This window comes from Panthera uncia, assembly GCF_023721935.1.
Source record: "Panthera uncia isolate 11264 chromosome C1 unlocalized genomic scaffold, Puncia_PCG_1.0 HiC_scaffold_4, whole genome shotgun sequence".
Taxonomy (NCBI): Eukaryota; Metazoa; Chordata; class Mammalia; order Carnivora; family Felidae; genus Panthera; species Panthera uncia.
The window spans coordinates 73,862,991-73,888,972 of record NW_026057585.1 but is presented as its reverse complement, the minus strand read 5'-3'; the positions used below and the strand labels follow the sequence as shown (position 1 = coordinate 73,888,972).

The 25,982-nt window shown below is 41.2% G+C and overlaps 1 protein-coding gene across 1 annotated transcript; it reads left to right on the top strand.

Moving 5' to 3' along the window:
- The first annotated feature begins 7,481 nt into the window (after positions 1-7,481).
- ZFP69B (ZFP69 zinc finger protein B) lies at positions 7,482-20,010 on the top strand. The gene is made up of 6 exons (XM_049618686.1): positions 7,482-7,590; positions 8,105-8,529; positions 11,211-11,296; positions 13,018-13,144; positions 13,399-13,494; positions 17,819-20,010. The coding sequence occupies exons 2-6, from the start codon at positions 8,403-8,405 to the stop codon at positions 18,982-18,984; spliced, it is 1,602 nt and encodes a 533-aa protein (XP_049474643.1). The 5' UTR covers positions 7,482-7,590; positions 8,105-8,402; the 3' UTR covers positions 18,985-20,010.
- Positions 20,011-25,982: the final 5,972 nt, after the last annotated feature.

Genomic DNA, 25,982 nt, shown 5'->3' with positions numbered 1-25,982 from the left:
CTTGTCCTCAATTACAGTTTTTCTGCTATTCCCAAGTCAACTCGATTTCGCTGGCTGAACTGCTTATTTTTTCCTTTCAGAATGTTGCCAGTGCAAACAATCGAAATCCAGTCCTGCAAGGGAAGATTTAAACCTGTTTTCCACTTGAGAGATCAAGTGTATTAAGGTTGTGTAACCGGAGTTGTGGGGCATACCTCTTTAAAAGGGTGAGCTGGGGCCTTTTCTTTGGATGATAAGGTTACCAACTCCTCTGAACTACTCCTTGAGTCTGTATTTTGAAGATTCGAAGAGACTTTGGAAAGACTTAATAAGGTGTCGTCATAAGGGTTTTCTGAATCTAATGGCAGAGAGGAATAGATGAGTCCTTTCCCCAGCATCTTTGTATACATAAGCAAATAACCTGGCATAGTTTGAAGAACCAATTCTAGATATTGTATTAGATGTCTTATGGAAATAATAGTTTATTAAACAAAAATTTCTAATAATTTTGGTGAGTGTCGAGCTCCATCAGAGAATACAGTTGAGTATCTTGCCCTTATAAACTATGAATGGATTTCCAGTGCTGGCTCATATCCATACTGAAAAATGGAAACCTCTTATTAATACAAAAGCCCAAACTTTTTTTTTTAAGTAAGTGGCAGCAGCCTAAATATATCTCCTCTTTTAAGTTGAAAAACGATTCTATTCTTTGCGTTGAGACTTATTTTCAGATATGTACTTTAGAAATTGGATTTATCATCACTTATTTTCATTGTTTTATTTAAAAATTTAATGTATTGGATTTAATATTTTTATCATATTTTGTGACACTGCTGCTTTCCTATTTACAGTAGACAAGTTTGTTCTCTCTCTTTTTTTAATACATTTGTTGAAATAAAAAAGGGATTTGAGGGGCACCTGGCAGGCTCTGTGGGTAGAGAGCATCTGATTCTTGATCCTGGATCACGAGTTCAAGCCCCATGTTGGGCATGGAGCCTACTTAAAAAAAAAATTTTTTTTTAAAAGGGATTTGAGACCTTCAATATGATACAGCCAACATCGTTTGGCATAAGTCCCCAGTTCAAGCTCAGTGTTATGAGATACTAGCCTGCTTTTTTTAGATCATGTTATATGCCTTTTGTTTCATTTGTACATGTTAACAACTTATGTATGTATTTTTCTCTATATTCAGATAATCCTCACTAACATGTATGTGCATATATACACACACACATGAATATACATATTTATGGGATAATTATTAGGCTAAAACATATGAAATTGCCTTTCTGTATGTTAAAAATGATTAAATATCAGGAAGTTCATATGGTTTAATCTAATACTGTCTCACTTAAAACTACTTCATGGAAATCCTGCCAAGTGATGTATAGCTCTAATTAATTCTTGTCGAAGGCCTTGGTGTGTGGGTGTATTATCATTCAGCCATTTTTGTAGTCTTTGGCATTTACTTTCCTATTTTCTGCGTATGGAAACAGTTCTGCAGTTGTCCTTTGTAACAGCGCTTTTGCTTTCAAGGGATAGATCCTCGGGAGTGGGAATGCTTTGTCAAAAGAAGTCTAGAGGCACCTGGGTGGCTTGACTTCAGCTCAGGTCATGATCTCACGGTTCACGAGTTCAATCCCTGCGTGGAGCTCTCTGCTGTTAGCAAAGAACCTGCTTCATATCCTCTGTTCCCCTCTCTTTCTGCCCCTCCCCCTTCTCATGCTCTCTCTCTCTCAAAAATAAATAAACGTTAAAAAAAAAAGGAGTCTATATTTTTTTATTTTAAGAGATATTGCCAGCTTGGGGCACCTGGGTGGCTCAGTAGGTTAAGCGTTCTTATTTTTGACCAGCTTGGGTATAAAGTGGTATCTCGTTATTACTTTTAACTTGCATGTTTGGCTATTTTCCATATGCTCGCTATTTGGATTTCTCTTCTGTGGATTATCTAATTATATCCTTTGCCCATTGTCCTATCAGGTTATTTTTTCTCCTCCTGCTTCCACCTCTTTTAGCGGCCTGAAGCTAACCTGAAATCAGTAGTTAAGATATTGTCATCGACTGTGATTGCCCAGGCATCAGTTATGTGCATTATTGGTATTAGATGTGTTGAATTTGAGTACTATTCTAAATGTCTTAAGTTACAAAGTGATTTGGCATTACAATGAAAAAAGCTATCATGTTTGGGGCGCCCGGATGGCTCAGTTGGTTGAGCGTCCGACTTCGGCCCAGGTCATGATCTCACAGTTTGTGAGTTCGAGCCCCTCGTCGGGCTCTGTGCTGACAGCTCAGAGCCGGGAGCCTGCTTCGGATTCTGTGTCTCCCTCTCTCTCTGCCCCATCCCTACTCATGCTCTGTCTCTCTCTGTCTTAAAAATAAATTAAAAAAAACAACTATCATGTTCATAAAGGCACAGAAACACAGCAGCATCAGATGTGATAAAAATCAGTGTCTAAAAATAGTCTAAAGAGCTCTTTCATTAAGTATAACATAAAATTCTGAGCTATAAAAAAGCATTGTGCATTACTTTAATTGCAGAATTTTTCTGTATTAGTGGTACATACATAATGGTGTATTTTAACATAAATGGTATTTTGGAGTCAATCAAATACATGTTTTGTCTGTCATCGGCATTACAAATATATTCTGTGTCGGGGCGCCTGGGTGGCTCAGTCGGTTAAGCGGCCGACTTTGGCTCAGGTCGTGATCTCACAGTCCGTGAGTTCGAGCCCCACTCAGGCTCTGCTGACAGCTCAGAGCCTGGAGCCTGTTTCAGATTCTGTGTCTCCCTCTCTCTGACCCTCCCCTGTTCATGCTCTGTCTCTCCCTGTCTCAAAAATAAATAAAACATTAAAAAAAATTTAAAACAAATATATTCTGTGTCAAATTGACTTTGTTTCAGGCATTTTTACTTACAAAGGTTTTAATTTTTATATAGTCAAGCATGTTGATTAGGTTCCCAGACTTGGTTAAAAGCATTTCCCTCACTATCTTGGATTTTCTTGCAAGATTTTTGTTCTGTTTTTACATGTAAGGATTTAATGCAGCTGGAATTATTTCTTAATATGGTTTAAGACAGAGATCCATTTTTATTTTCTTTCAGGTTGCTAAATATTTAAATTCGATAGGTTTCATTCATTAAACTACCATATTTGTCATTTAAGAAAATCTCACAGAATCCAGAATCTATTTTTGGATTCCCTAGTCTGTTACATTGTTTTCTTTGTCATTTCTCACCAGTATCATAATTACATAGCTATAACGACTTCTCAGTGCCTTGTAGTATCTGGAAGGCAAGCCCTTCATCACCGTTCTTTTCCTCACTTTTTTTTTTGTTGTTGTTCATGTCTTCTTGGACCTTATTGTTGCATATGAATCTTAAGATCTTTTTATCTAGTTCAGAAATCAAAGTGAAACCCTGTTGGAATTCTAATAAGAACTGCAATGAAGTTTTATATTATTTGACAGGTATGATATTAAAACTTCCTCAAGTATAATAGGCTTTTACAGTCATTCAAATCTTGTTTTATAGCTTTTAACAATTTTTGTTTTCACTTTTTTCATATATATTCCATTCTAGATGCTCGTTTCTAGAGCAAGAAAGATACTTATTTTATATGTATTTCTGATGAGGTAAGTTCCTCACATGAATGTCCCCTATTAATTTTAGAAGTTTTTATATGAGACTTAGGTTTTTCTAGATGGTCCATCATATTATCAGCATAAGGATATATATAGCTCTAACTGTTCTTTTCCAAAATTTTTGCTAGTTTCCTTATATTATTGTATTTGATAAATCCTTCAAGACAATGTTAAGAAGTAACGTGCTGGCAAGTTTCTGATTTTAATCAAAATGGTTTTAGTATTGCAACCATTTAGAATACTATTTGCTATGGTCTTTTATAAATAGTCTTTGTTAGATTCAAGTAGTGTCCTTCTATTCCCATTTTACTTTGAGTTTTCAGTATATTAATTAAAACAGTACTTGACAAAGAGCAAGTGCTCGATGACTACTTGTTAAACAAATAAAGGTATATTAATGCTGAAGGTTTTTAATGCCCTTTTCAGTGACTATTGACATGATCATACAGTTCTCCTCTTGACCTTATGGATTGTGTGAATATATTTCCTGGTATTGAAACACCATGGGAAAACTTTGCTTGGTCATATATATTATGTCTTTAGTGCATTTCTGGTTCTACCTGTTAACATTTTATTTAGAAAATTTGCAATGAACTCATAAATGTATCTATTTGTTCTTTTGTACTTAAAAAACCATGTTTTAGCATTGAAGTTTTTTGTGTCATTAAGTGAATCAAGGAACATACATCTTTTTTCTTAGTCTAGAACACTCCTTTGTTGAGAACTGCCCCTTACTCACGTGAGAGCCCAGAAACTAGGTCTACTAGGACACTGCCTGCCCACCTGGTCACAGCTCCCTGATCAAATGATCTTGCCAAGATCTAGAATTTTGAATTGGGCAACAGACACTGGGAGTTGCTACAACTGAACCATATTAAGCGGGGTGGCTCAGAGGCATCCCTCTGGGCACTTTACTTTGCGATGGTCAGAGATACACTGGTTCCTAAACTTCCACAGACTGGGCCAATCACTTCTTCCTTGGATTCCCAAAGACACTCCAGAATCCTTCCGATAGTTATCACCATCACCACCACCATCACCACCGCCACCATCTCTTTAACTTAGAAAGCAATTCTGGTGAACTTGTTGCTTGCAAATAAAAGAGACTTAATCACAAAACTGTGTATAGAGTCGCCTTTCTTCGAATATTTCAATAGTTTTGCTTTTGCTTTAAGCCAAAGCTTAACTTTTCCAAAATTACATACTGTGTAACACGTGCAATAGAAACCTCATTTGATTTGTTCCTGTTACGGAAGAGTGTTTGGCGTCCCAGCCAAATTCAAATTTATGTTGAAGCCCCAAAGTGACTATAATTAGAGATAGGGCCTTTATGGAAGTATTTACGGTTGAGTGAGGTCATAAGGATAGGGTCAGTGCCTTTATTAGAAAAAAAATGCCAACGAGCTCCTTTTCTCTTCCCATCCACACAAGAGAAGAGGTCACGTGACCACACACTGAGATGGCACCCATCTTCAAACCAAGAGAAGAGGCCTCAGATTGCAACCTACCTTGCCAGTACCTTGACCTTGGACTTCCCAGCCTCCAAAACTGCAAAAGAACAAATTTCTGCTGTTTAAGCCATCCAGTCTATAGCATTTTGTTAAAGCAGCTCAAGCAGACTAATGCAGTTCCTGCAGATAGCAAACTAGGGACCTAATGCCACTTTTTGAATAATCCATCATTACCCCACTATTCTGAAATGTCACTTTTATAATATATTAAATTTAAATAAATTGTCAGGTCTGTTTCTGGGCTTCCCAATTCAGTTCACTAAACTATGAGTATATTTTTGGTACTAGTTTTAGCTTACTTTGATAATTGTCCCTTTCTTGTATCATATTGGTAGGGCAATTTATACCAATTATATTGGTAGGGCAAGTCTGACTTTATTATTGTTGCACAATTTTACCGGCCATTCGAGAATACCTACCATTCCAAGTAAGCTTTAGAATCATTTAATTTAGGAAAAAGAAAAGTTGAGCTTTAGTGTGGGAACATTCAAGTGGAGGGAAGGTGACATATCTAAAATGCTGTTTCAAACCCTGAATATGGTGCTTGTTACTATTCTCTCTATTTGAGTCAGTAACTTTTGTAGTTTGTTGTTGTTGTTGTTGTTTTATTTGAAAGAGAGTGGAAGTGGGGGAGAGGGACAGTGGGAGAGAGGGAGGAAAGGAGAGAGGCAGAGAGAATCTTAAGCAGAGCATGGAGCCTGATGTGAGGCTTGATCCCACAACCGTGTGATCATGACCTGAACAGAAATAAAGAGTCAGACACTCAACAGACTAAGCCACCCAGGCACCCCTGTAGTTTTATTTATAATGTCCCACGTAATTTTTCTTTAGCTATATTTTCCCATTTTATTATGAAAATATTCAAACATACAGAAAAGTCGAATCATTTTAAGGTGTACATCCATGCATCACCACGTAGACTCTACCATTAACATTTTACTCTATTTTACTGTGGGGTTTTTTTTGGGGGGGGGCGGGTAGCAAATGAGAGCATAGACTGCCTGGGTTCACCACCTGCAAAGTGAATAATGCAAGGCAAGTTGATTAACTTCTCCAAATGTGCTTTCTTATCTGCAAACTGGGAACTGCCACAAGGGGTTGGTATGAGGCCTAAATCAGTTAAAATATGTAATGCACTGAGAACAAAGACTCATACTCTGTAAATACTGTATGTCAAGTACACTAATCTATGGGGGCTACTATAACTAAACATCATAGCCTGCGTGGCTTAACCAACAGAAATTTATTTTCTCACTTATTTCTCATTTATTTTCTTCTAGCCTATGTGAGGCTACCAGTTCCAGATCAAGGTCTGGCAGGGTCAGTTTACGGTGAGAACTCTTTCTGGCAGGTAGATGACCCCTTCTTGCTAAATCCGCACATGACCTTTCTTCACGGCCTGAACTTCAGAGAGTGAGTGAGCCCTCCGGTGTCTCTTCTTATAAGGACACTAATCCTATGGGACTGGGGCCCCACCCTTATGGCTTCATTTAATCATAATTACTTCCTTACTCCACATAAAGCTCTACCGTAGGGGGTTAGGGCTTCATAGGAAATTGCCGAGAGTTGTGGGGAGACACAACTATTCAGTCCACAACAGCAAGTACATAGTTTCATTTTATTTTCTAAATTGTTGTTTTTGTAAGCTATTGATATAGAAGTGTATTTGGAATGATGTACTCCTGTTTTTGAGGAGAGCAAACCCACGAATAAAAGAGCATGACAGTTAATCATTTTTTTGCAGAAAATGCATAAAAATGCATTAAAAAAAAACCCAGATGGGATGTGTGTGGCGTGTGTGTAGGTAAGTCTGTGCACCAAATGTTAACAGTGGTTCTCTCTGCTTGATGGGATTCTAAGAGGTAATTATTTTGCTTTTGTGTAGTTATTTTCTGGCATTTCAGAAATGCAAGGAAAGCAACCACCGTAAGAATGTATTGGATTTATGGATCGTGGTATTCTTTTAATAAAACAAGATTCCATTCCACTTTCAGCCTTTTCCATGTACATGTGAAGAGAAAGCGGTATGGATTCGTTTATACCAATGTTGTCGGGATAAAAAAGTGACACAGATGCTTCCCTTTTGCCAAGGGTTTCCAAACCTCCCAATGGAAACATTCACGTGCCTCTTCCCGGCAGAGGGGAGACGGGTAGTTTGGGGTGGGGGTTGGGGACAAGAGCACCGGCTCCGGCTCCCGCCGCAGAAGCGGGGCTGCTTTCCCCGGGGTTGGGACCCCGGGCTGCAGGGAACCCACAGTGACGGGGCCGCCGGGCGAGCATCTCGGGAGGCGCCGCGAGCGGGAGGCTGCCCCGGAGGATGCTGGGAACCACGCGCAGAGGCCGCTGACGCGCAGGCGCACCGGCCAGGGCTGCGCTACGCTGAGGCATCTCGGCGCTACGTAGGGAGCCGCCGGCCGGGCGAGAGGGCAGGGGCGAGCCGGGCGAGCCAGCGAGCGGGGTGAGCGGGAGCGGTGCGGGGTCTGGGGCGGGGACCTCGGGAGGCGCCGGCGAGACACCGCCCGAGGTTCCCCGTGGCGCGTGATGTGCCCAGGAGCCCGGGGTCGCGCTCGGACAAAGGCAGCGAGGTCCGGGCCTGGAGAAAGGTTTAGCCTCTCGGTTCTGGGAGGAAGGGACGGGGTTGGAGGGCATCCGTGATTTGCCACAGCCAAGAGAAGGAGCCGGTGGGATTCAAACCCAGCTCCTTTGTGATTCCAAATCTCAAGGCTAATTTAACCATAGTAAATTGGGTTTTATTCGTCTCTTTGTGCTTCGTGACACCAGCACAGTGGCTTGGACCGCGTGGGCTGTGTATATCCACCGTCTCCATATACCTTTTGTAAAAATTTTTTGATGATTGGTGTTAAGTTCTAGAATTCTGACCGTGCGACTGAGCACTGTAGATCCTTTTGCTGACTCTAATGTTTTCTTTTTTCTTTTTTTTTTTTTTTTTGACTCTAATGTTTTCTATCCAGCATCATCAGGGGACCGTAGCGGTGGTTGCGTAGAAAACACCTGGAGCCAAACAGCTGCCTGCTGAGGAGACAGACGGAGCTCCAGATGGGATGTTCCTTGTGAACTTGGACATGAAAAGGTCCAGATTCTGGATTTTGGTACTGTATGTTCCCCCGGTTCCTGAGAGTAGAGGACTCCAGCACAACTGTGAAGCCCGAGTTGCCAGCAGTGTCTTTATCAAAAGTGGACAGGTCCAGATAGGACCTTCTGCCTCGTGGGCTGAGGCAGAGAGCCCTAGAAAGGAGTGCTGAAGTCATCATGCTACAGCAGCTCCTGATCACCCTGCCCATGGAGGCCAGCACCTGGGTGAAGTTGCGCCATCCAAAGAAGGCCACCGAGGGGGCATCCCTGTGGGAGGACGTGACTAAGATGTTTGAAGGAGAAGGTGAGAATAGACTGGCGGGAAGGAGGAAAAGCAGCAGCATCTAGTTTGAGAAGGAAGGTAGACACCTGAGCTAAAGCACCCCTTGGGTAGGCAATTGGGCAAAAGATTTCTGGGGTTCTTGATTATGGCTCCTGGCCTGCGTTTTCAGTAATGGTCATTTCAACCTGAAACCAGTATCTAAGTGTCATGACTGTGTATGTTACCTCTTTTCATTTCCCCCATGGGCGTGTGGGGCAGGGAAGACTTGCCTGATTTTCTGTATTTTACAGTGAGGAAATTTGAATCAACTGAGAGACCAGTCTAGGCACTTGGTGGCTAGGCCAGAAGTAAAAGGCAGCAGGGAAAGTACCAGGTGAGCCTGGAGTGTCTCGCGCTAGAAAGCAAGGACGAGTGCAAAGATGCGTGTCAGCAGGATGGCAAGTTTGGACAAACTTAGGACTGTTTAAATATCCAGATTGATTGTAACACTTTGAATAAATAAAATTCCGTAAGTTCATGATGGCACTTAAAATAGAGAAAGGGGAAAAACTTACTTGCCAACACTGGTGGTGATTCCTACACTGATTCCTTACCTTGAAAATAAATTATTATCAGAGTGAAGAATCCATTCATCTTGCTTTTTAAAAGATCATTTCCGTTTGTTGAGGGAAAGCTTTTTACAGAAAATATCTGCCGATAAAGAAGTGGAAGGAACGATAGACTATATTACTATAAATGAAGTAATTGAAAAGTTGATGGGGAACAGGGTATTCACAGGGTGCCAAAGTATTGCCCCCACAAATTGCTAAAAGCCAAGGAAAGAGCACGTTTTTCCGATGGCGATATGTGGTGGCCACTGTCTTAATCAAGTGTGACAATGATGGGATAACCTCACATTTTGTACCTTCTGGGTAATGTATTATAAAGCACATGGTATCACCCATGAGGAATTCCTGCCAAAATGTTTCATCTGATCCTAAATTGAGCTTAAAGGCTGAACTTCTGGTTTAAAGAAAATACAGGGAACAGAGAAATAAGGTAAACCCTAGCACAGTCAGACTGTGTTGGTCTCATAAGAAGCCAGTGCCATGAAAAAAGGGGAAGTGTGGTGCCTGGGTGGTTCAGTTGGTAGATCATCTGACTTCGGCTCAGGTAGTGATCTCACGGTTCACGGGTTTGAGCCCCACGTCTGGCTTGTGCTGACAACTCGAAGCCTGGAGCCTGCTTCAGATTCTGTGTCTCCTTCTCTCTGCCCCTCTCCTGCTCATGTTCTTTCTCTCTCTCAAAAATAAATAAAAATTTAAAAAGGCAGGGGAGTACTATTCTAGAGAGACTAAAGATAACCGCTTTGAATGTGTGAACCTTGGTTGGCTCCTGGGTTGAGAAGAAATCCAGAATAAAAGACAGTTTGAGAAGATCTGAGGAAATCTGAATATGGAATTATTGTTTTCAAGTGTTTATTTATTTTTGAGAGATTGCGTGCATGTGCAGGGGAGGGGCAGACAGAGAAAGAGAGAGAGAGAATCTCAAGCAGGCTGTGCACTGTCAGCACAGAGCGTGATGTAGGGCTCAGACTCACGAACTGGGATATCATGACCCGAGCCAAAATCAAGAGTCTGACATTTAACCAACTGAGCCACCCAGGTTCCCATGAATACAGAATTATTGTTAATTTGCTTAGGTGTGATAAATGGTATTGTGGTTATGCAGGAGAAGATCCTTATTTGAGGTATTTAGGGACAAAGTATCATGATGTCTGCAACTTTGAAGTGGTTCAGAAAAAAATATAGATGAAGCAAATATGGCAAATGTTAACAATCATTGAATACAGGTGGTGGATATATGCATGTTCAATATTCATGATGAAAAGTTGGGGAAAAATACAAGGACAACAATTCATGTACCTCAGTTCCTAGTTCATATTTTTAATACCTCAAATTCAGGTTGGAATTCTAGCAACCTGGCAGGGTGTTACGCTTAACGCTTTAGGAGATGGGAAAAAATGAGCCAGACGGAAATAAAAAAACTTTCTACCCATATACTCATGCTAATATTCAATTGACGGAGATAATTATACAAATAAATATGATAGGCAGTCTGAGATAGATAACAGAATAGAGATAAAAACAAGCTTTGGAAGAATACAGAGAAGAGGAAGCCTTCTTCTCATTAAGAGTGTTTGAGAAAACTTCACTTGAACTGATCCAGAAGGATATCTCAGGTTTTCACTGAGTAAGACTTGGGGAAATACTGAGGTGGGTACTATGCAGGTATGTTCAAAGAATGGTGACTGGGATTATGTGGGTGGGTGTGTCCAGTGGTTGAAGGAGGATGTTTAGAAGGAGATCATGGATAAAGAAGGAGAGAAGCAGTGACGGACTGGTTGTGGAGGATCTTGAAATCCACGGTAAAGTGTTCGGATTTTTCTTTCTTGTCAGTGGGGAAGCTTTGAGGATTTTTGAACAGAGGAGTGGCCGGTAGATCTGTGCTAACGGACCAACATTGCCCATTGGGAAGTATTAATGCCCAAAGCAGTGCACCTTAGATCCTTTTCATTAAGGAGTCTCCGGTCTGCTCTGAAATGCTCTAATGTCCCTCTCTGTGAATGTTTTAAGAGAGGAGCCATATTCAGGAGGTCTGGTCTGCAAGCCATTTTTCTAGGTCTGGGAAATGCAAACCTCATGCCTCTTTTCCTTCCTCAGTTTTGCTCTCTAAGGATGCTGATGAGACCCAGGGAGAAAGTTTCGAGGATGAAGTGACCTCTAGGCCACTGACAGTAGAATCCCAGGTGGGTTGGAGTTTCCTGTCACTTTCTTAAAATTGTTTGAGCCCTGGACTTTGATTTTCTTTGACTCAGCTTGCTGGATTGGATTTTCTTAGCCTGTTCTAAATCAGGCCACACTGATTGATTTCACAGGTGATTGTCCCACCGGTAATAACCTTCCTCGGGAACCTTCTTATTTCAAGCAAACCTCTGGCCATTTATCCAACACATTTAAAACTTGTGCTGGCGTGTGTTTGTGTGTGTGTGAAAGTACGTAATATAGTTCTTGCCCTGAAACCTCACAGATGTCATCTGGGGGAAAGACAAACATTGTAAAACATTTTAAGCAACATTTGAAAATTAATAGAATGCAGTTCTGATATTCTTGGAGATGTATACACTTCACTAATGAGCTCTAAAAGATGATTTCTGGTCATGTTTTGGAGCAGAATTGTAGATGAAAAGGGAAATGAGAAGTTGCTGGCAGGTCACAAAGGGCACAAACTAAATAGGCTGACTGGAAAAGGAAGGGAAACTTCCAAGAGCAGTTTAATAGTTTCTGTGTATCGTAAACGAGCTAATCAGAAAACCAGCGGCACTGGCAATGGGCAGAGCTCTGTGCCACCAAACCCCAGAAGCATAGGGAAACTCAAGAAAATTCTACAGTAATCAGAGAAAATCAATATAGAAGGAGATCTTCCTAGAAACCAGAAGAGTTTTGTAGTGGCATGCTCTTAGCTTCCAAGATAACATGGCACAGGGTTTAATCCCATATCCTTAACATTCCTCAAATTCAGTTTTCTCATGTGGATGCTGTTGTCAGCCCAATAGGCCTCAAGTGCCTTCCAGAATTATTTACAATATATAAAAAGCATTAGAGGGGTGCCTGGGTGGCTCAGTCGGTTAAGCATCTGACTTCGGCTCAGGTCATGATCTCACCGTTCACGGGTTCGAGCCCCGCGTCTGGCTCTGTGCTGACAACTTGGAGCCTGGAGCCTGCTTCAGATTCTGTGTCTCCCTCTCTCTGCCCCTCCCCTGTTCATGCTCTGTCTCTGTCTCTCAAAAATGAATAAACGTTAAAAAATTAAAAAAAAAAAAAGCATTAGAATTGTCTCCATACATAAGGAATGTGTTTTTATCTCAGCCTTCTGGCTTCTGGGTGCTCTTTGCATTTGGTAATATTTTTTAAAATAATTACAAAATGGTTATTTAATTTTGTAGATCATACATGACAGGCTCTTGTACTTCACCACACAGTGTCTGCTTTGGTCAAGGGATCTTCCTTTAGTAGGCAGAATTCATGCTCTCTACAGAAACCTATTCTCACATACTTTTCTTACTAACCGAAGTACTCAGTTAAGCGTATATTACCTATGCTGAAATGTTCTCGTTTTAACAAATTCTTTCAGCCCAACAAAGGTCCCTGGCTTCTCTTGTGGCCTTGGCCTCTTTTGAACTCTCACCTTCTTCAAATATTCCTGATCTTTATTGTCCTTAATCTAAATTAGTATACACTGTTCTGAGACCTTCTTTAATATTTCATGAGTATTTCTCCTTTAGCCAAATTGTAAGTTATAAAAGACAGCTTACACGCTTTGTGCATTGTGTTGTAACGTGTAGCAGAGAATCAGCCGACCAGTTTTCAAGAGCATCCGGGAAAATTCGGATAGAATCTCTTAGCATGTAGACAGTGTTAGAACAACCTCCCAAACTCTGGCTGAAAAGGAACATACTTGATGTTCTAGGAACTGTTGACCTTCAAGGACATATCTGTGGACTTCACCCAGGAGGAGTGGGGACAACTGGCCCCTGCTCACCGGAGTCTATACCGGGAGGTGATGCTGGAGAACTATGGGAACCTGGTCTCAGTGGGTAAGGATGAGTTCCCCTTATAACTAGAACCTGCCTGTTGGAACAAAATCTTTTATTTCTAACCAAAGTGTTAGTTTGGGCTCTGGGTTGTGTTGGAGTTTTCTAGTTCCTTCTCAATAGCAAGTCAGGATTGCTGTGGTCTTTTCTGCCCTGGTCTTTCTATTCTACCCTTCAGCAGGCCTGAATACCAAAAAACTATCTTTAAATTCTTTGGATGACCTCAGCACATGCAGTCTTTTCTTCTTCATGAGCAGGATATCAGCTCTCCAAACCTGGTGTGATTTCCCAGTTGGAGAAAGGAGAAGAGCCATGGCTGATCGAGAGAGAGGTTTCAGGAGGTCCACGTTCAGGTAAGAGCAAGGCAGTTGGGGTCTTTTGTCATGTTTGCTAGAAAGCTCCACTTGAAGCCTTCTCCAGATTGTGGGGAAGCCCATGCCATCTGGATGGGACCTGACCTGAAACCTGATTACCACCCTGTTACCCCTTTCCTGAACTTGCCTTTTCTTGTTAGTTTCTCTGGAGTCAGAGGAAAAGAGATGCCTTTCTTATCAGGGTTAGTTTCCTTAACTAATTCTCCTGACCCAGTTGCATGATTTTCTTGTTTTCTCCAGCATTTCAAACCTTGCCCTGATGATAGCTTCTTTCTCCTGTACATTCAGGTATTCGTGGATCTCCCCTCATTAAGTACAGCACTCTTCACCGGATTCCTATGTAATTTTATTATGGATTTTACTCTTTCATGGTTCTGGTTAAAACTTTTTCCTAAATCTTATTCTGTGATCATAGCTTCAATTCTGATTCTCTTTTTAACTTGTGTAATTTAGATTTTTATTTCAGATAACTTATGCCTCTGTGAAAAATCACCACAGAATTCCTTCTGACCAAATCAGATAGCTTTTAACAACCTTCTTCATCTAAGAACAGTAATAATGACAGCTTTTCATCAGGCTGGCCTCTGTGAGTCCTGTGCATACATTAGCCCCATCTTACAGAGGAGGAAAAGAAGGCTCATAGGTGAAGAAATTTGTCCAGCATCACTTAGCTACTGGTTGGTGGAGTCAGTATTTGAATTCCAATCCTTCTGACTCCACATTTTGTGTTCTTATGGCACGATTCTACATGGCAGCATTAGGTTTCTAGACCTTGCTGCCTTTCCTCCACAGTTTTTATCTCCTACATATCTCTTACTGCTTTTTCAATGCTTCTCATCAATATCCTTTTTTTTTTTTTTTGATGTTTATTTTTGAGAGAGAGAAAGAGAGACAGAGTACAAGCAGGGGAGGGGCAGAGAGAGAGGGAGACACAGAATCCGAAGGAGGATCTAGGCTCCGAGCTGTCAGCACAGAGCCTGATGTGGGGTTTGAACCCACAAACCATGAGATCATGACCTGAGCCGAAGTCGGATGTTTAACCGATTGAGCCACCCAGCTGCCCTCATCAATATCTTTTCTAATGCAGATACATCGTTTCCACTTCTGTTAGGACAGGCTACACTACTATAGCAAATAGACTCTAAAATGTGGCTCAAACAGAATAGCCAGAAATCTTGCTTGTACGCTGGTCTGGGGGAACTGTTTAGTTCAATGGACAGTTCTTTTCCACCTCACGCATCTGGGATTGAGATTTCTTCTACATGGTGGCTCTGTCATTCGCTAGGGCCTCCTCATCATCTAAGTATAGCCAGCAGCAGAACGAGGGCACACAAGGAGCTCATCTGGGATGGTTTTTTTTTTTTTTTAATTTAATGTTTATTTATTTGTTTATTTATTTAAATTTTTTTTTTTAACGTTTATTTTTTTTTGAGACAGAGAGAGACACAGCATGAACGGGGGAGGGGCAGAGAGAGAGGGAGACACAGAATTGGAAGCAAGCTCCAGGCTCTGAGCCATCAGCCCAGAGCCCGATGCGGGGCTCGAACTCGCGGACCGCGAGATTGTGACCTGAGCTGAAGTCGGACGCTTAACCAACTGAGCCACCCAGGCGCCCCAATGTTTATTTATTTTTGAAGGAGAGAGAGACAGAGCGTGAGCGGGGCACGAGCAGAGCGAGGGGGAGACAGAATCCGAAGCAGGCTCCAGGCTCTGAGCTGTCAGCACAGAGCCTGACCTGGGGCTCGAACTCACGAGCTGTGAGATCATGACCTGAGCCGAAGTCAGAGGCTTAACCGACTGAAACACTCAGGCATCCCACATCTAGGAGGTTTTTACGGGGCAGCCTCCTGGAGTGGTTCACATGACTTTCACTCTGGTTCACTTACAGGAGAAACCTTTGTCACTTCGCTGAAATCCAAATCAAGGAAGATGTAGGTGTGTGTCCAAAAATGGGAAGAACAGATTTGGTGCATATCCGGCAATTCCTGCTGCAATCCCTGAGGGGTCTCTGTCTTGCACGCTGCTATTCTGTAGCTGCACAAATGTCCACAAATGCGTTGTGATGGTTTCAGTTGTCCCTTGAGACCTGTATTCTCCCTATTTTTATCGATTCCCACGTATCCCTGGTATTTAGGACATCTCTGTCTAGATGCACTGTCGTCACTTCAAGCCCAGTACATTCAAAAACAGAAACCATTTTCTCTCCCAAATTTCTCATCCTGACTCCTCCTATTCTTTCATTCTCAAAGACCAGAAATCATGATATCAGCAAGAATGCATTATGTTTTTCTACTCTCAGTTCTTCCCTCATTCCTCATGGTTTCTTCTCTGATAGTACCTGCTAGATCCACTTCTCCTCTTCATATGTGCTGATGCAGTGCTAAGCCAAGTTCCCATCATCTCATGCCTGTTACTCTGATTTTTAGTTGTATTTGTTGATATTTTATTATTTTTCTGAATCATTTTGCATGTTACTATCAGAGTTGACCTCTTGAAATATGACATTTATTTTGTTCTTACCCTGAAAAGAAAAGTTAAGTAACTCTTTATCCCCTGTAATAAGTGATGTCAACATCTCTGCTGGCTTTCTAAGTCCACTCCAAAATTTACCCAGCTATTCCTGAGCACTTTGTATGTGCTGTTACTAAGGTGAGGTTAGAAATCCTGGGGAATAAGAGTTTGTTGTAGACAGGAAATATTGGTGCTTTAGGATGGCAGGGTCCAAATGGATGGAAGCGAATAGAAAGAGAATTTCCTTCACCCCAAACTGTCCCATGTATACCATGCATAGTCCATATAGTCTCTGTCCTTTAAGATTTTACAGTATAGCTAATAAGGTGTTACAAATAAGAAGCCCATTTTTCACCTCTTATGTACAGATACAGGCAAAAATTATGAAGATTGATAAAGATCCAGTGAACTTGTAGGGAAGGGCACCCATGTTTACCGAGAGCACACATACCCAGAACCCAATAATTCCTCTTTAGTAAAGCCTATGAAATATTGACAGGAGTGTACGCAAATGTATGCATGATGATAACATGAGAAACTGGAGACAACCTAAATATTTTTCAGTAGAGAAGAGTCAAGTTATGATATGTCCATCAGTGGAATATCAATATCAATGCAGTGGTATGTATTGCACTTGTTAAAAAGAATAAGATAGGGGTTCGTGGGTGGCTCAGTTGGTTAAGTGTCTGACTCTTGATTTCTGCTCAGGTCATGATCTCATGGTTCATGACATTGAGCCCCATGTCAGGCTGTGCGCTGACAGCACGGAGCCTGCTTGGGATTCTCTCTCTCCCTCTCTCTCTACCCCTCCCCTTGCTCACACTCACTCTGTCTCTCAACATAAATAAACTTTTTTTTTTTTTTTTTTAATGAGATGAATCTAAATGTACAGACATGGGAGGGAGCCCGCAAGATAAAGTTGAGTTAAAATACAAAACAGATGCACCTAGGTAGCTCAGTTGGTTAAGCGTCTGACCCTTGGTTTTGGCTCAGGTCATTATCTGATGGTTCATGGTTTTGGGACACATGTTGGGCTCTGCACTGACAGCACAGAGCCTGCTTGCGATTCTCTTCTCTCTTTCTCTCTGCCCCTCCTCGGCTCTCTCTCTCTTAAAATAAATAAACTTAAAAAATACTTTAAAAAAAACAGATGCAGAAAAAAAAAAACCAGATGCAGAGCTATATGTATACTATGATCCCTTTTTTGTGCAAATGTATATTTATGACCATACATAAATACACACATTCACATATACATATTGTTGGGAATGTCTGAATGGATGCTTTCCAAAATCCTAAGAGAGTAGAGGGAATGGGGATGAAATTGAGAGAGGCTATCCCTCTTTAGTGAATGAGTTCCTAGATTATTTAACGTTTTAATATGTAGAAAGTATGGATTAATACTTGAAAAAAACTTTTTTTAATAGGGACAATTTTGTCATAGAAATACGGGCTTGAGATGATATGGTGCTAGAATACTGTGTTCCTTAATCTTATCTCTTGATATTTGCCCTTACAACAATGCTCTCTTCTTAGTGCACTTCCTCGAATTCACATGGATGAACTCCTCCCAGTTCCTTAAAGTCCCCTCACATACCCTAACAGCTTCTTTCCTTTGATTTCTTCATTTCCTTTTATATTAGCTCTCTAGGGGGCAGAATTACATTTGAAGATAGTCCAAGGTTTCTATGCCTAGTACATGTTCATTTTCCCCCCTCCTATTCTCACTATGGCCACTTATTTTTTAAAGTACACTGAATATGGGTCATTTGTATTTTGGGATTTCTTTCAGACTTGGAGAGTAAAGCAGAAACCAAGGAGTCAGCCGTAAAGAATGATACTTCTTGGGAAGAATTACACCATGGCCTAATGAAGGAACAGTCCACAAGAGGAAGCACCTTATATTCCACATTGGGAAGAATCTCCAAATGTGATCAGTTAGAAAACCACCAGGAAAACCAAGGAATGGGTGAGGGGCAAATCCCCTTGATCCACAAAGTACTCACTCAGGAAAGAGGCCGAGAATCTAATAGATTTGAGAAAAGTATTAATGTGAGCTCAAAAGTTATTCCGGGACCAGAAATTTCTCCGAGAAAAAAAGACCATAAATATGGTGTATCTAGAAAGCGAAGTAGATACAATTTAGATTTGATTAATCATTCAAGGAGTTATACCAGATTGAAAACCTTTGAATGTAATATTTGCGAAAAAATCTTCAAACAGCTCATTCACCTTACAGAACACATGAGAATTCATACTGGAGAGAAACCTTTCCGATGTAAAGAATGTGGAAAAGCTTTTAGCCAAAGTTCATCCCTTATTCCACATCAGAGAATCCATACTGGTGAGAAACCCTATGAATGTAAGGAATGTGGAAAAACCTTCAGACACCCATCATCTCTTACTCAACATGTTAGAATTCATACTGGGGAGAAGCCCTACGAATGTGGGGTATGTGAGAAAGCATTCAGCCAGAGCATTGGGCTGATCCAGCATCTGAGAACTCATGTTAGAGAGAAACCTTTTACATGCAAAGACTGTGGAAAAGCATTTTTCCAGATTAGACACCTTAGGCAACATGAGATTATTCATACTGGTGTGAAACCCTACATTTGTAATGTATGCAATAAAACCTTCAGCCATAGCACATACCTAACTCAACACCAGAGAACTCATACTGGGGAAAGACCATATAAATGTAAGGAATGTGGGAAAGCCTTTAGCCAGAGAATTCATCTTTCTATTCATCAGAGAGTCCACACGGGAGTGAAGCCTTATGAATGCAGTCATTGTGGGAAAGCCTTTAGGCATGATTCATCCTTTGCTAAACATCAGAGAATTCATACTGGAGAAAAACCTTATGATTGTAATGAATGTGGAAAAGCCTTCAGCTGTAGTTCATCACTTATTAGACATTGCAAAACACATTTAAGAAATACCTTCAGCAGTGATATGTGACATATGTGCAACATCAAAGACTCCTCCTAATGGAGCAAAAGCCTCTAAATCAGAGGCTTTTTGACTTTTTGGTTTCAAGAAGCAATGATTTTTTTTAATGACTTGATGCGGTGTTACCACTATCAGTTTTGCCATATTAAAGAAACTACCTGTCATCAACATCGTTTCAGAAAAGAAAGGGCATTTTAATATTTTAAAATGTAGGAGGGATAATCAGTAGGAATAGCCCTTAACATTGAATTAAGTTAGCCTTATGAAAATCCCCCAAATTTGTCCTTATTTTTCTCATTTCATTATGGGCCAATGGAAGGTTCATCGTGGCAAGTTACTGATAACTTGGATTGGCTTTTGAGAATCACTGTTTTAAATATCTCTTAAATAATCAGACTAAAATATAGTATAACTTTTTACTATAGCCCTTTATATGGCTAGAAGAGGCATAGATAAAAATAACTGCCTGGCTCATTTCTACAAGAAATAATATTAAAGGAAGCTTTCCAGAATTGATAGATAACCTAATATTACAAGGGATACTTAAGTATATTTTATGGTTTCTTGTAGAGAATTGGCAAGCTTTTATAAAGAGCCAGATATTAAATATGTTAGACATTGTGGGCCATATGAGCTCTGCCAGAACCACTCAACTCTACCATTTTAGTGTAAAAACATCTAAAGAAATACATAAATCAGAATATCTCAACCTTGGCTCTTCTGATATTTGGGGCCAGATACTTTGTTTTGGGAAGCTGTCCTATGCACTGTAGTGGGTTTAGCAGTATCTCTGGCCACAAAATGCCAGTAACTAGATGCCAATAGTCCCCCCACCCATTGTAACAACCAAAAACATCTCCCAATATTGCTAGAGGTGCCCTGGGGGTCAAGATTGTACTTGTGAAGTACTTGAGAACCATGGGCATAAATGAATAGGTGTAGCTCTGTTCCAATAAACTCCATTTAAAAAACTGGTGTTGGGTTGCATTTAGCCCGAGAGCTGTAGTTTACTGTTCCTGCTATAGAGTACATAAATGACTATCCCCACTCTTGCCCCTGAATAAGCACAGCAAGAATATGGGTTGAGTAGTGTTATTTTTTTTTTATCTGATTCTGGAACTTTTGATATGTCCTTCTATAATGTCATATCAAAAGGTTAGAAATTTTATATAATCTCTCAAACAGCTCTAGCACTCAAACATATAATAGGGCCTAAGGAAGTTTATCATCACTTATTTGACAATGCTTCCCCTATGATGTGACCTATCAAATAAGCCTAACTTGTCAAAAAGACTTCATTTAGAAGTTGAATTTGGGGAAGTTTGAAATATCAGAAGGTTTTAAAGCATGTGTCTAAATAAGATTATAGATCATTTTAAAACTTAATAATTATAATAATTATCTATTTAGCCAAGGTGGCAATAAGATTGGAAATCTTATTATGCCATAAGGTGGCAATAAGAAAGGAAAATGCAGAGGATTACATAGTTGTTAAAATTTAGCTTAACGTTGAAAAAATTCAACTTTAAAAACAAAACAAATTTTTTCCAGGCCGGTTAAAGATATAGAATAATCTTTGTTTACAAAGATCTTTGTTTACAACATAGATCTAAGAAAACTGACATTTTAACAAAGAAAAACCAAATTCCAATCTTATACTGGTGTACTTCCATATTAAGACTCATTTATTTCAACAAGGTGAATTTTTAAGAATAAGTAAATCAGTCCTTCCTTTTTCCTCCCTAGCATCTCCCATGTTGATACATACATTTTGAGACAAGGACATCCAGGGTGCTGCATGGATCTGAGTTTTGTGGTGGGCGCTGTGATGTGCTGACCAGAATCCCCATCAGGAATAAAGGACTCTCAGCTGTAGAGATCGTGGCCAACAGTCCTCAACTCTCACATGCCATGAGGGGTCACCTTAACTGAAGACAGCTGCCTTGCCAAGGCATACCCTCTTCCCAGGTTGTCACAAACAATGACTTATAAAAGTCCAGCCCTTTTGCCCTAATTTAGAGTGATTCTGAAGGGTAATCCAACTTTTGGAACTCCTCAGAAAATCAATGGAGTCTTGTGTTGATATTGTATGATCATTCAACTTCTGCCTAATCTTGCTCTCTTACTCTCCCTTCTCCAGGCGTTGGTCACTCCCTAATAAACTTTTTTACACATTAATCTCCACAACCGTAGTCCTAACCGCACACAAAATTTCTTAACGAAGATTCCCTTCTCACAAACATACAGGCTTTCCTTTTTACATTCAGATTTTGATCTAAGTTTTTCCTTTTTAAATAAACAGTCTTGCTTTCCTTGAATTACATCTGTTTGTTCTTAGATTACCCATAAAATTCATGAGGCATTAGAGTTCTAAGGGTTTTTTCCCCCCTTTCCTGACAAATTTTGCAATGGAGATAACATGAACTTATTTGAATTTCAGTAAACATAGAATAAAAGTTTTACATTTAATGCTGAAATTCTAAAGACATATCCATTTGATTAAACCAACAACCTTAAATTAATAAGCTTTAATACCTAATTAAAGATCTAATTAAGACCTAATTAAATACCTAATACAAGATCATGTGAACTTGTAAAACATTGGGTTAGTTTCTATCTTTGAGTTTTAGAATGCTCAATTCTTGGGGCGCCTGGATGGCTCAGTCAGTTGAACATCTGACTCTTGATTTTGGCTCAGGTCATGGTCCCAATGTTGTGGGATTGAGCCCTAAATTGGGCTGTGCACTGGGCGTGGAGCCTGCTTGGAATTCTCTCTCTCTCTCTCTCTCTCTCTCTCTCTCTCTCTCTCCCTCTTTCTCTCCTTCACCCTCTGCTCCTCTCCCCCACCTGTGTGTGCTCTCCTTGCTTAATGCCCAATTCTTACAAGCACTTATCTTTAAACCAACTAAATAGAGCTCTTTTACAAATTAATTTTAGCAATACCATTGGGAGGTACAGAAAACATCTCACGTAACATTCATGGACACAGAAACAAGTACATGAACAAGATGCAAACAAAAGCTGAAAGGCCCAATTTCCAATTGTCTCCTTTTTACAGGGTGGACTGGAGCCTGGGGACAGTCCCCAGGACAAAGAGCCTAGGTACTGCTTGGGCTCATCGCTGGATTCCTGTTATAGGCTGAGGGCCGATGACCATGGGCAAAGAGCTCCTGGATGGCTCCCCAAGTTTGTAACCGAACGCAAGTTTATCCATGGGATGGGCGACAAAGACGATCAGATAATGGAGTATGCAGCAAGGAAAGGGTTTATTCGAGAGGCAGCAAAATAAGGAAATGGGAGGGCAAATCTTAAATCATCCTCTCCAAGGAGAGACAGGGAGGTTTAAAGGCAAACAAAAAAGGTAAAAAGTTGCAGTTGAGTTTATTACTCTGCAGCTGCAATTAGTCCCCTTAACTCTTTGGTCACTGTTTTCACTAATTTTCTCAGAATATTGAAGATGTAATACTTACTCATGGGTGGTGTTTGGAGGTGGGAGGAGAGCACCAGCCTGGGCAATTCAGTACCTAATACTATAGAGCTAAAATAACGTTTCCCTGTCCTTCATTACAGGGATAACATAGAGGATTATTTTTGTTATTTTGAGTCCTCTTTGTGTGTGCTTTTACCTAATTAGAATCATGGGTTAGCTGTCTTTCGAACTGCAATTGTTTTTCACTGAACATTAGGTTGTGCTCAGATCCTAAGCCTTCATAGCAGAGTGGTGAAGAGTTTGCATTCAGAAATCCTAAAAATATGTATTCAAATTCCAACTCTACCACCCCCTAACTTTGTGATCTTAGTCAAACTTATTTTTTCATCTGTCAAGAGGCATTTAAAAAAAAATTTTTTTTAATGTTTATTTACTTTTGAGAGAGACAGAGACAGAATGCGAGTGGGTTGGGGCAGAGAGAGAGGGAGGCACAGAACCCGAAGCAGGTTCCAAGCTGTCAGCACAGAGCCCAACACGGGGCTCGAACTCATGAGCTATGAGATCATGACCTGAGCTGAAGTCGGACGCTCAACCAACTGAGCCACCCAGGCGCCCCTGTCAAGAGGCATTTTTAATAGGCACTACACAACACATTTATTATGCTAGGTACACATAATCATTCAGAAACAAACCATTAATATTGCATTTTGTGTGTTTTCTCCTTGTTATAAAGTAAATGCTCATTTATGAAAACAGAGATGTGTAAAGAAAACAAACATGACAGAACCTAGATATTACCAATGTTAAAATGTTGATGGAAAAAGACAACATTGTCTGGTTCCATTTATATAAAGTATCAAAAGTATGAAACTCAGTGAAACAGAAAGTAGACTAGTGGTTCCCAGGTACTAGGCGGAGAGGGAAAAGGGGAGTTCTTGTTTAATGGGCATAGAGTTTCAGATCTGCAAGATGAAAAAGTTCTGGAAGTCTGTTTCACAATATGAATACAGTTAAAACTATTGAACTGTACACTTAAAGGAGGTTAGATGGTAAATTTTATGTTACGTTTGTTTTTGTTTTGTGTTTTGTGTTTTTTTACCCCCCCCCCCCACACACACAATTTTTGTATGTATGTCTCTACAGCAAACACATTCTAGTACCCAGTTTGAAAAATTCTTCCAACCCACTTGTACCAATGCCATATCACGTCTTCACTCCCTTTACTGGTCATGTCCTCCCTTCTCTCCCTATGCAGCTTTTAGTGATGCAGGAGCAAACACCCTGCACTCCATATAGGTTTATTGTTAACGCCTTTACTCGGGGCAAGAGCATTTTACAAGTTGGATTACTTCCTGGATCCTGACTTTCTGTCTTTTGGTCTGGTAATTTCCTACTGTCTTGCCATCTCTTAGATGCCTTGTCTATGACATTATGTTATGGGCACCATAACATGGGCAGAATTGTGTTATGGGCAGAATTGCGTCCTCCCCACTGCCCTGCCCCCTGCCAAATTCATATGTTGAAACCCTAACCTTCACCTCTAGTACTTGAGAATGTGGCTGTATTTAATCCCATATTTAAGTGATCACATTTATTAATTACTTTAAAGAAGCGATTAAGATAAATGAGTCATTAGGGTATGCTCTAACCCAACCTGACCAGTGTCCTTATAAGAAGAGGAAATTTGCACACAGAGAGATACCAGGGGCCTGCAAGCACACAGAGGAAAGACCATATGAGGACATAGAGTGAAGGCAGCCATTAGTAAGCCAAGGAGTAAGTAGAGCTTCGGGAGAAACCAACTCTGCTGACATAGGCAGGCCTGGTCTGAGGATCAGGGCAGAGGGCAGGGGATGGAGGGGTTACTGCAGGACCAGCCAAGAGGGTCCTTGGCTTTGCACAGGATAGAAATGAAACTCAAGCCAGGAGGAAGTGAGAGCAGAGTTTACTGAGTAGCATAAGTGATAGAGCATAGTAGGCAGAGTATCTGAGAGACTCATAAAGGGAGAAGTGAGTCTGCCTGTTGCGGGGGGTAAGCGGTCCAGGGTATGTGTTCTTTTAGGAATCTAGGTCTGATCAAAGGACTGTCAGGTGGACAATAGCTGTTATTCTATAAGTCACTGAAGATAGGGATTATGGGTGCCAGTGTCAATGGAAGTTTGTTCAAACCTAATGTCCTGGAGCTCGGGATCTGGTTCTTCTTAGATGTTATCAGGTACATGGGGGCCTAGGATGAAACTCAGAGAATGAATAACTTTCTTGCTTCCCCCCTTGGAGTGGGAACATACCTTCCTTGGTTTACTCAGATGCAAGGTGAAATACAGAACAGAAGTAAATGGGGCCTGGCAGAGAAATAGCAGAGATGAAGCCTGTCTAAAATAGAGTCCATTCAGTTTCCCTAACTCTGCTGAGACCTGGATCCTGGACTTCTAGCCTCCAGACCCGTGAGAAAATAAATTACTGTTGTTTAAGCCACCCAGTCTGTGGTATTTTATTGCGGCAGCCCTAGCAAACTAATGCACTCCTCTAAGAACATTAAAAATAAATATTCCAGACTTTAGTGTTTCTTGTTTTCTGAGGTGGCTTGATATAAATATCTTAGCTCCACTATTCCAAGAAGAGAAACTCCAGTCATTATCCCATTTTCACACACTGCTTTCCCTTTCCTCATAGCCCTCATCATCATCTGGGGTGCTACCTGTTTTGTAAATTTATTACTGTTAAAAAGAAAAACCACAGGCTCCAAATGCACCCGTTATACCGGGGCTTAATACTTAAGCTAATTGTAGTTCCAACCACCCCCAGAAATGTAGTCTTAACAAGTCAATCAGGAGATTCCTGATCTAGCACAAATGAGCTAGTATGTCACATGGGCCCTCCCCAACCCCCAAAGGAAAATGAGTTAATCCCCCCAGTTAGACCCTGGGCCCTAGTCCCTAAGGTAAGGTGACCTTACCGGGACCAATCCTTTCTTTTCTTTTGCTAATAACTTCCTTGTCCCACCCTCCCTCCTATAAAAACCTATTTTATACAACTACCTAGTGCTCCCTTCCACTTTCCAGATGGGGATGCTACCCCATTCCGTGAATCAATAAAGCGAATTAGGTCTTCAACTGTACTGGGTTGAATTTTTGTTGTGTAACATTATCTATTTAATTCCCCATGCATTAAGATCCAAAAAAGCAGGGACCATTCTGATAACTGCTATATGCTTAGAGCCTGTAACAATGTAGGACGGACGACACGCACTCAAGATACTTGCTGAAGGAATGAATGACTGAATGACAAGGGGTTTCCCCACGGAAGAGTTGGAGGGCCAAGTGGTCTCTCCAGAGGCCGCCTGGCCCCGCACGCGGTGGGCCGGTTGGCGGCTGCCCCCGGGGTCTGGGCGCCCGCGCGCGCTCCGCCGCTCCAGCGCCGGGTTTTCGGGTGCGCCGGCTTCCCGGGAGGGGGCGGGCACGGGGCGGCCCCTCGTGGGCGGAGTCGGCAGCTGGGCGTGCTGGCCGCCGGAAGGCGCGCGCGCTGGGCGGGGGGCTGCGCGGCCGCGTGGGGTGGCCGGACCCGGGGCGGGCCCGGC